The sequence below is a fragment of the Quercus suber genome, unplaced genomic scaffold, assembly GCF_002906115.3.
Source record: "Quercus suber isolate HL8 unplaced genomic scaffold, Cork oak 2.0 scaffold_202, whole genome shotgun sequence".
Classification (NCBI taxonomy): domain Eukaryota; kingdom Viridiplantae; phylum Streptophyta; class Magnoliopsida; order Fagales; family Fagaceae; genus Quercus; species Quercus suber.
In genome coordinates, this window is record NW_027069660.1 from 656162 (window position 1) to 668020 (window position 11859).

Consider the following 11859-nt stretch of genomic DNA (forward strand, 5'->3'; position numbering starts at 1 on the left):
TTGACCAACGTGCAAAAAAAAAAATTATTTTTCTAATTGATCCGTCAGCCGCATCCACTTTTCCGTTAGTTTAGTGATAGAATTTAAATGAAGTGTATTAATTGATTTAAGGATTAAAATTGGTAAAAATAAAATATAAGAATTAAAATGAAAAAAAAAAATTAAAATGTAGAGGCTAAAAGTACATTTACGCCTATCAAAATTAAAATTTTGAATCTGAATCCACCCATATCTATTTAGAAATTTTAAAATTTTGCCGGTGGGATTAATAAATTAACCTACACTTAATGCCATCCTTACGTCTCAAATTCATCCATTTTTGACAAATTAAGCTAGACGACAAGGTTTGTTTAAAAAATCGTATCATGCTGCTTGTTGTTTTCTGGTTACAAATCCAGTGCTTGGATTTTATGCTTTTTATGGAAAAGAAATCTCAAGGAAGGTCATCAAAAGCACTAAAAATAAACAAATAATAAAAAAGAACAAGATAAAGACATACACATTAGGAGTGGAAATTAACAAGATGCAAGTTGAGCCATGTAATGACAATTGCTCGGGCAATGATTTCACATTCTCAATGTGCACATTCCATTATATAACCAGACAACCATTTACAAAGTGTGGGCATTAGGTATTACATTTTTCAAATTGAGGTGAATATGAGGCATACACATTAGGAGTATGAGACAATTATAATTTGCTTAATTTCTCAGCACCAATCCTTTGTCCATTTCACATAATGAGGGCACAATGCCATAGAGCCCTACAGAATTGGTGACGCTTCACTGTTTCTTCATTTGTACACACAAAAGATTTCATAATAGCTGACTTGACAACTTTTTACTGGTTTTCATAGGGATATATCACTGATTTTTTTTTTTTTTCATTAACAATCTGCCTCAAAATACTTTTGATTTCCTTCTTGTAAATACTTTAAGGGGAGAGAAGATCATAGTTTTGATTATTTTGAACTATGATTTTGTCGGTGGAGTAGACAGACTCAACAAAAAGAGTAGATAAGGGCACCACTTGTGTCATCACAGCTCTGCTACATGCATAGAAAATGTCACACTGAGTAGTGTAACTGTGTAATGGGTTTTTTTTTTTTTTTTTTTTTTTCAAAAAGAAATCTCAAATATGGTTATCGACAACAATAAAAATAATATATAAAATAAAGCGCATAATAAAGGTACTCAAAATTCAAAACAATATTATTAGCTTTTAAATAATTAAGGGTCATCAAATAGCCCATGGCCCACAGCCCGACCCAGAAACCCGACGGCCCATCGGGCTAATGGGCGGCCCAGCCCGTTGTTATTGAGGCCCATGGGTAGCCCACTAGCCCAGTGGGTTAGGCCATGGGCTAGTTTTTATGCCCATGGGTACCCGGTGGGCTAGCCCAGTAGCCCAACCCGTTGCCCAGCTCATTGGCCTAACCTATTAGCCTAGTTTAATAACTCATAATTCATAACAAAAATATATAGGAAGTGTATGAAGGATTGATCTTGAGATATCATAGAGGAATTTCTTAAGAGAACTCCATCAACCATTAAGATATCCAAAGTAATTGTGCTAAACTTAGTTTACTAAATATATATTTTTCTAGTAGTCTATCAAATTTGAATTAACCATTTGACATTTTTTTTTATTAAAGATAAAAAAAAAAAAAACTATTTAAAGCCTTAATAAATAAAAAATTAAATAGGTTTTCATCAACAAAACAAAAAATTAAATAGATTTGACTGTAAAAAATTTGTAATTAAGTATTAAATTATTTAATTCTTTCCTTTAAAAAAATAAATTGATTATTTCCTTATAAAAAATTGATTCTTTCTTTATAAAAATAATAAAATAATATGCTAACACAAGTCCATAGGTGACCCATTAGGCCCAACCCGATAGCCCAACTCGCTAAAAACAAATGGGCATTGCCCATGGGCAAGGTCATGGGCTAAGGTTTTCTCTTTCGGCCTAGCCCGACCCGGCCCATTAACTAGTTAATAGCCCATTATGCTCAGCCCATTGTGCCCATGGGCCAAGTAAAAATGGGTCGGGCCGGCCCGACCCGGCCCATTGACGACCCTTATAAATAATAAAAAATAAGGAGTGAGTTGATAAGTGGAATAAAAGGACGCTTTTTCTATAATAAAAAATGAAAAAGATAAAAGACAAGTTGAGCCATAAAGTGATAAATGATAATTAAGAAGATATGTTTTCTTCAAGGAGATACGTTTTTATTTTTTATATTTTTGGATAAATAGGATAAGCTTTATGAAATCTAACTCATTAAATTAATTAATTAGCAGATATAATACCCAAAGAGACAGCATATTATTTGGATTGAAGAAAGCTTTTATTGTATAGAATATGCTCTTATAGAATATTGATGTAATTTTTTTTTTTTTTCGTTCAATTTTATGAAATTTCAGTTTCTTATCAAGAAGAAAAAAGAGATGAACCAATAAAAAGGCCAAAACAGATATTTATAGAAAAACAAAGTATAGTTTAATTAGAATTTATTTAAAGAAGAGTAAAAATGATTTTTCATAGCTTAGCAAATTTAAAATTTTGAGTCCAAATCCACCCCGTATCTAAATTTAGCTAGAAATTTTAAAATTGTCGGTAGGATCAAGAAACCCACACTTATTGCCGTCCTTCACGGCTTTACGAATTACGTCTCAAATCATCGATTATTGACAAATTTTGCTAGACGACAACAAGGTTTGTTGAAAAACCTATCATGCTGCTTCTTGTTTTCTGGTTACAAATCCAGTGCTTGGTTTTTTTTTTTTTTTTTTTTTTTTTTTCAATAATAAATCTCAAAGGATGGTTATCAACAACACTAAAAATAAAGAAATAACAAAAATGTACATGGTAAAGGCTCAAAAAATGTTCTTAGCTTTGTAAATTAAAAAATAGGGAGTGGAATGCAAGATTCAAGATAACTGCTCAAGAAATTATCGTCNTGTGACATTTTCTATGCATGTAGCAGAGTTGTATGACACAAGTGGTGCCCTTATCTACTCCTTTTGTTGAGTCTGTTTACTCACCGACAAAATCATAGTTAAAAAATCAAAACTATGATCTTCTTTTCTTCCCTTTCCCCTTGAAGTAATTTACAGAGAAGGAAATTCAATAATTGTAGTTTATGACAACCTGAATGAAAAAAAAAAAAATGACAACAAATTTGATAATTTTTATGTGACAGTTTTGTTAGTGGTAGATAAAAAAATAATGTCAAAAATGAGTCCAAACGAGAACCCAGTAAAACTGAGCAGTGTAATGGTTTTTTTTTTTTTTTCCCAAAAAGAAATCTCAAATATGGTTATCAACAACACTAAAAATACTCCCTCAAAAAAAAAAAAAAAACACTAAAAATAAATATAAAATAAAGCGCATAATAAATGCACTCAAAACAATATTCTTAGCTTTTAAATAAAAATAAAAATAATAAGGAGTGAGTTGATCAGTGGAATAAAAGCACGGTTCTTCTAAAAAAAAAAAAAACACAAGTTGAGCAATGTATTGATAAATGATAATTGCACCATGCCATGGAGCCCTACAGAAATGAGGACACTCGGCTTCACTGTTTTCTTCAATGAGATACAGTATGTTTTTATTTTTGGATAAATGAGATAAGCATTATGATATATCTAACTCATTAAATTAATTAATAAGCATATATAACAACTAAAGAGACAGTATATTACTTGGATTTATTATATAGAATATGCTCTCTCTATTGATGTAATTCTTTTTGAAATTTCAGTTTCTTATCAAGAAGAAAAAAGAGATGAACCGATAAAAAGGCCAGAAACAGATTTTTATAGAAAAATAAAATATAGTTTAATTAGAATTTATTTAAAGAATACAAGTTTCAGAATTCATATTCATAATTTGTTTAGTGTTTATTTGCTTAAGTCAATAAAATTTGTGATACTAAGGTTGTGTTTGGCATTGGCTTAAAAAGCCAGTTTTTTTTACTATTTAGTTTATTTTTGCTACTATTCATGAGGACCATTACATTTTTTGATACTATTTATGAGTTCCATTATATTATTTTAGCTACTTTTTAATTATATTTACAATATTTTTAGCAAAAGATTAACCTTTCTGCCTTTTTTTCTTGAGACTTACTAACGTGTGTTCTTAGAGCATACATTAATGAACCATTTTAGAAAACATTTTATGAAAAAAACAAAAAAGTAATTCATTGTTTTGACAACTTTTTCAATTTTTCATAAAAAATTTCTCAAAATTGATGGTTAATGTGTGCCTTAAGGGCATGCATTAACTGGACCATTTTTTCTTTTACCTTTCAAAAGTTTGAGTATTTTTTTTTTCCAATTTAGATTGCATGGTCTCTTCTACACAGTCTTGGAATCTTAGATTTATGAGAGTTTTAGGAGGTGTTTGGTAGAGTAGTTTAAAATAAAATTTTTGTAGTTTTTTTTAAATACATGTAAGTGAAAAAGTGTGTGGAAATATGTATAATATTGTTTAAAAAAAAAAAAAAGTGAGTTTGAAATTAGAGACCAAACAAGCCCTTAAAGTTTTTTTTTTGGTGGTAAACTGAGTTTTTTTTTTCCTTACTTTTTGATTGGGTCATGAGAACTAAATTACCTTTATTTCATTTTATTTTGTTAATTGTCTGAAAAATTATTAATTAGAAGGAAAAAAATTGTAGGAATTGGACCATTAGAAAAGAATTCAAAGAGATAAATTTGGGGTCTTGAGTTCCAAATATTGTCTCTTTATTTATAATGGTCCACTTTCTATCCAAATTATTTATAATTTTAAAAAAAAAAAAAAAAAAATTTTTTTTTTTTTTTTTGCGGTAAACTGGATGCAGACTTTTAAAGTTAACCCAGGGAAAGTCTCCCCATGGACTCTTCTTTTTTTCTTTTTCTTTTTTCTTACTTTTTGATTGGGACGTGAGAACTAAATTACCTTTATTTTATTTTATTTTGTTAATTGTCTGAAAAATTAGTAATTAGAAAGAAAAAAAAAAGTGTAGGAATTGGACCATTAGAAAAGAATTCAAAGAGATAAATAATTCTATCCAAATTATTTATAATTTTTTTTTTAAAAAAAATCTCTATAGATCACTTAAAAAAAACCTTTATAATTTTTTTTTAATTAAAAAAAAGGCCTTAGCCCCACGCCACCTGCCTTATCGGCTATATTGGGGGCACCTTCTAAATTCAGAAGGCTTATATATGCTTGGGTCCCAACAATTAATATATAATTATTTATGAATCACTTCATGGGGTCCGTCACAATGTTCACTCCACTCACCCATTTCTTTCACCCAAATAAATAAATTCAACCACCCAACCAAGCACACTATACTACAAAAAGGAAAAATCAATGTCCACTTCGCCATGTTAAGTTTTTTTTAAGAGGGTTTTAACTTATGATGTTTGCTCTTAATGATAATTCTTTATTATTAGACTAAGACACTTATCAATTTTTGGTGTAGTCGTAAGCTAACTGGAACTCATTAAGCTAAACGGATAATCATGTGAAATAGCACATGTAATGTTTTCTTTTTTCTTTTTTTATTCATTTTAAATATCTTAAAAATATCTTGTTGGCAAAATATGTAAAATCCCTTTATTTTGCAAGTATAATTGCTTAAAACCGTGATAAAATTCTATTAGTATGATAAGACCTTTTTCACTGAGCGTTTAAACCCACCTGCCACCACTATCAGACTCCAATAACATAATCATGATATAGAACAAAATTACTGCAACTTCATAAAATCATAAAAATGATAAGGACAATTCCATATATAATTATATTTGATACTAATTACCTATAACTAATAAAAAAGGGAGACATAAAATATATTTTTTATCAAGAATAAATATAAATTAACGAGTTAACGCATAATTTCAATCTGAATAAGGATCTTTTTGAGTTGTGCTTGCACATGAGTTTCCTTGAAGCTATGCCGACAATAGAAAAATAATATAAAATGAATATTGTATAATAATTGAGAAAAAATGGCTCTCTATAATTTATAAAACAAAATTTATTACAATAAGAAAATTAGTTATAAATAATTTTTTGATTAGCCTCAAGCAAGAATTAAAAAATTATGTAGTTCAATTGCCACCGATGATTCTTTATTTAGAGCATATAATGTCTGATTTAATTTCAATTGAAAGCTGCCTAATCTAACATTGGGGTGGACCTCATGATTCTTCCAAAAATGTTGTTAAGAAGAAACTTAATTTTCTTAGGGATAAATTAATTACTATACTAGCTCATGAAAAATGTTGCTAAAGGCCAATAGCAATTAGGTAAAATTAGATTTCGTGAAAATATTGTCATATAATCGAAAGTGTTCACCATATAAAGGCAAAAAGATAATGCTTTTAGACTTTATAATGCACTTTTTTTTTTTTTTTTGAGAAAGGACTTTATAATGCACTTGACATAACGTGAGACACTCTAAATTTTTGTCCAAATTGAACATTGTCTCAAGAAGCTTCTTTATATTTCGACATGGGATCCATTGGTTGTTTCTCAATCAACATTATGATTTTTTTATTTTTTTTTTATTGAAACCATGAATAGGAATAAAAATTAAATAAAAAATCTAGGTAGATAAGCGGGGTAAGGATCCACGTATACGAAAGGGATTTTTTATATATAAAAAATCACAATTATATGATATAAAATAGCCTACTAAACTTTTCTTTGGGCCCAAAGATCATAATCGAATCTTTGTTTACAACATTTGTAATATGTGGATTATATTTAGAATAAATCAAACCGTAAAACATGATTTTCTCACTCTATAAATTAGGGTTGCAACTTAATTACAAGTTCACAAATGCAATACAGCTTTAGTTTTTCTCACCAAAACTATGGATCTAAAGGTCTTCCTCAGTCTCCTCCTCCTAATACCCTTCTTCTATCCTTACTTCAAACACATATTCTCTAAAAATCCACCACTCCCACCAGGTCCATTTGCATGGCCTATTGTAGGGAACTTTTTCCAAATGGGGAGGCAGCTCCATTACATACTAGCCAACTTAGCTAGAATCCATGGCCCCCTCATGTCTCTACGTTTTGGAAAACAAATTACTATCATTGCATCATCGCCAGATGCAGCAAGAGAAGTTCTTAAAACCCATGACCGAGATTTGTCAGGCCGGTACATCGCAAACGCTATTCCACTCATAAACCCAAAACTCAACTTTGCATTTGGATTTTCCCCCGAGTGCAACGATTATTGGAGGGGCCTAAGGGTTATTTGTAAAACAGACCTTTTTTCTGCCAAAGTATTGAAATCTCAAAACCACATAAGAGAGAAGAAGGTGAGTGAGTTGGTAGGTTTCTTGGGTTCTAAGGAGGGTGAGGTAGTGAATCTAGGAGAGACCGTCTATGTTACTGTTACTAATATTTTGAGTAATGCAATATTTTCAGTAGACTTTTTTGACTTTGTGGGTAAGGGTATTGGTAAAGAGTTGAGGAAGCTTATTGTTGAAATAGTAGAGTTAGGAATGACTCCAGATTTACTAGATTTTTATCCAATATTAACTGGATTGGATTTTCAAGGTATACAGAAGAAACGTGATAAAATAGTTAAAAAATTTATTACTATTTGGGATGATATTATCAAAGAAAGACGGAAACAAGAGAGTTCTATTTTAGGTCAAAGAGATTTCTTGGATGCTTTGATTAAAGAAAGGTTTACAAATGATCAGATCAGCCAATTGATTTTGGTATGCTCTCTCTCTCTCTATCCTAATTAAGTTCACTTTATATGTGAAATTTAGAAAGTATGCCATATGTATTTTCATAAATTTAAATTTGATAAAAAAAAAAATCATCTTTTTCTCTCTATGTATAGGATCTACTTCTTGCTGGCACTGATTCCAGTAGTATGGTAACTGAATGGGCAATGGCAGAATTGATGAGAAACCAAGATGTCTTGCACAAACTACGGGACGAACTTAAACGTGAAATTGGAACAGAAATGGTGAAAGAATCCCATTTAGCCCATCTTCCTTACCTAGAAGCTTGTGTCAAAGAGACACTAAGATTATACCCTCCAGGACCATTACTCATTCCTCATCGTGCCTTACAAACATGTCAAGTAATGGGCTATACAATTCCTAAAGATTCCAAAATTCTAGTTAACATGTGGGCAATAGGCCGAGATCCTTCAATTTTTAATAATCCATTGAGGTTCAAACCTGAGAGGTTTCTTGATTCGTCTTTGGATTTTAAGGGAACCAATTTTTCCTATACGCCTTTTGGAGCTGGAAGGAGAGTTTGTCCTGGACAACCTTTGGCTACTAAGCAGGTTCCACTTATTTTGGCATCATTAGTCCACTCATTTGACTGGTTTCTTCCAGGTGGTATGAAATCAACTGAACTAGACATGAATGATCATTACGCCATAACACTAAAAAAGAAGCAACCCCTACAACTTATTCCTAAAAGAAGAAAATAGTTGTGTACCATTTCTNTTCACATCTCTTGAACCCAATTTTATGCATAAAACTGTCAAATTTCTTGTACCACTGTCTAGGAGCTTGTTTTAGGCCATACAAACTCTTTCTTAGTTTGCAGACTAGATTCTCTTGTCCCTGAACAATGAACCCTTCTGGCTGAATCATGTAAAGGTCTTCCTCCAAGTCACCATGAAGGAATGCCGTCTTCACATCTAACTGCTCAAGATGTAAATTTTCTGCAGCCACCATTCCCAGCACCAGTCTAATTGTTGACATCTTCACAACTGGAGAAAATATCTCTGTGTAGTCAATGCCTTCCTTCTGCTGGAACCCTTTAACAACTAATCTGGCTTTGTAACGTGTCAAGTAATGGGCTATACAATTCCTAAAGACTCCAAAATTCTAGTTAACATGTGGGCAATAGGCCGAGATCCTTCAATTTTTAATGATCCATTGAGGTTCAAACCTGAGAGGTTTCTTGACTCATCTTTGGATTTTAAGGGAACCAATTTTGCCTATACGCCTTTTGGAGCTGGAAGGAGAGTTTGTCCTGGACAACCTTTGGCTACTAAGCAGGTTCCACTTATTTTGGCATCATTAGTCCACTCATTTGACTGGTTTCTTCCAGGTAGTATGAAATCAACTGAACTAGACATGAATGATCATTTCGCCATAACACTGAAAAAGAAGCAACCCCTACAACTTATTCCTAAAGGAAGAAAATAGTTGTGTACCATTTCTTGTGTATTATAATTTTTTAAGATTATGTTTGTGTGCCATTTCTTGTGTGCTATTGTATTATAGTTGTTACCATTAAACTAAACTGTTGTGTATTATTTCTTGTGTAATACTAGTTGTTACGTATTGGTCTTGTAATAATTATTTTCCATGTTAAGTAAGAGTTTAAATGCCCAACTTAACCATTGTTTTTTGTTTTTTTTGTTTTGTTTTGTTTTTTTTTTAATATGGTTTTGTTGCTCCTTTTAGTCTTTACCTTAACTTGTGTTAGTGAGACTAGAAGACAGGCATAAGGGAAATCAATTTCTCTACAAAGGGATGACCAGTTATTGTTACGAGGCTAGCTTATGGTCTGTTCTGTTCTCTCCTCCTCCTCCCCTCCACACCCCCACCCCCCCCCTCCCACAAAAAAAAGGTGTACGTCAAATTAATAATTTCCCAACAGTTGATGATTTCATGTCGTACCGGTGAAAATAGAAATCATTTGCATTGCTAAGTTCTGACGTAGTTTCAACTTTGTCCATAGATAAATAAAGATGCATCTTGGAATTATTATGTGGTAGATAAGTTCTAGTGGAAGAGGTATCTGAGGTCTCTATATATATACCATCATTGTCCATAGATAAATAATACTAATAATAACTTAGCAAAATAATAATAATAATAATAATAAATCAAATTAAGGAAATAAACAAAAATAATAGACAATTCGGATACAAACTTGTAGGGTCAAGATTTGTAGCTCAAGCCCAAAAGATATGAAATACGAGCCCAACAAGCCCAATACAATAAATTTGTAGAGAGTAGGTGAAAGAGCTGGACTGATTGTGAACTAACCAACGTTTAATTAAGACTTTAAAAGGTGAACAAGTATAAAAACACACTTGAAATTTGAATTTATTGATATCCGAGGAGATAAATTAATGTTTGCAAGGTTTATATAATTCTTAAAGCTACAGTAGATTTTTCTTCTTCCTTCTTCCCTTTTTTTTTCAGATCCCACTCTCATGAGAGATCTTTTACATTTATATAGTTTTCTTTCGGTCTATCTTGATCGTACACCTGTTCTTCATCTAAGCATTCACTTGAGTATATGTCCCATTAAGTATCTTATTTGGTTCTCCATGAGTGGTGGTAGCTGAAACTGCACTGTTCAGGAGTCTTCTCTACATAAATGCGACTAGAAAAGTTGCTACAATGCATTTAATACGGTGGTAGCAGCTTTTCCCTTAGATATTTCTCCATTCTTATCATCTTTATACGTGTATGAAGTTCATCCTTATCGTTGAACTTCCTGAAAGATTGCTCAAACCGCCCAAGCATTTGCTTGACTAGTATTCCTCATATCTGAGAAGGATAAGCTCCTCGGACTATATTTCTTTATCATTTCCTTACGTGATTTTCTACTCTAGGCTTTTTCTTAATCATTTACTTCTTCTCGGACATACCCACATCCTCATATAAAGCCCAAGGCCCAATATATGAATTTGGGCTTTTATACCCATAAAACTAACCTACAAAGAAGATAGAGAGGGAAAAAAAATTCAAAACAAATAAATAGAAGTTTTTACCTTTTATATACAGCTTTTTAAAACCTCAATTTTTCTCGCATTTTTTCACTTTTTCAAATATTTTCAAGGTACAAATAAATTTTAGCATACTTTTAATAATAAATTTTCAGCAAAAAACTAGACGATTTATTCCCAAATAGACCCCTAGAGTTTAAAATTTCAAAAACTCCCATTTCATATTGAAACTATCAACTTATTAAAATAATAGAAATTAGATAAGCATGTTTAGCTCGATTAAACAAACTTTTATGTACACACCAACTACTCCACAATTTTATGATATAAATTAAAGAAACTTAAATTTTCTCCGGGCCCCATGATCATAAACTAATCATATTATCTTTATTTAACCAATGTCGACTTCAACATGTTAAACAAATTGAATTGATAATCACGTATAAGTTTCTTTATATTTTGACATGGAAATACCACAATACTGCATTGGGGTCCATACTCCATAGGTTCTTACTCAATCAACATTATGATCATTTTTTTAATTTTGTTGTTGTTTACACTTAAAACTAATCGACATTAGTCATTAGATACTAACTAATATAAATTAGTCTTTGAAACTTTTTTCAGGGCCCCAAGATCAGGTTCATGATCCACAAAAGTAAACATGACAGCTATTCATTTCTGACAATAATCAGTTTATATATTAGAGGGATCCTTCAAACATTTACTATGGCCCATAGTCACTATGCAGTAAATAATTCAATATCTTCATCTAAAACGAGTAGATGTGGAGCAACAAGAAGCAAACTCAAATAGATTTTCTCACTTATAAATAAACCCTAATAAAAATGATTTTTCTCACCTATAAATTTAAGCGATAACAAGTTCACAATTACCATATACAGCTTTAGTTTCTCACCAAAACTATGGATCAAAAGACAATAGTAACTCTCCCTTATCTTTATTACTACAAGCACAAATTGTCAAAAAATTCACCACTCCCACCAGGTCCATTTGCATGGCCTATTGTTGGAAACATTTTCCAAATGGGAAGGGAGCTCCATTATTCCATACTTGCCAACTTAGCTAGAATCCATGGTCCACTCATGTCTCTACGG

At 31.4% G+C, this 11859-nt stretch overlaps 1 protein-coding gene across 1 annotated transcript; it reads left to right on the forward strand.

Moving 5' to 3' along the window:
• Positions 1–6824: 6824 nt before the first annotated feature.
• On the forward strand, positions 6825–8485 carry LOC112028289 (corytuberine synthase-like). Its single transcript, XM_024060964.2, has 2 exons — positions 6825–7742; positions 7871–8485. Exons 1-2 carry the CDS (start codon positions 6882–6884, stop codon positions 8474–8476), a joined length of 1467 nt encoding a protein of 488 aa, XP_023916732.1. The 5' UTR covers positions 6825–6881; the 3' UTR covers positions 8477–8485.
• Positions 8486–11859: the final 3374 nt, after the last annotated feature.

What these genes read in the sequence shown, in the direction of transcription:
- LOC112028289 (XM_024060964.2), top strand. Translation starts at nt 6,882, where the DNA reads ATGGATCTAAAGGTCTTCCTCAGTCTCCTCCTCCTAATACCCTTCTTC. An exon ending in AGATCAGCCAATTGATTTTG is followed by an intron (nt 7,743 to 7,870) that starts GTATGCTCTCTC and finishes CTCTATGTATAG; the next exon opens with GATCTACTTCTTGCTGGCAC.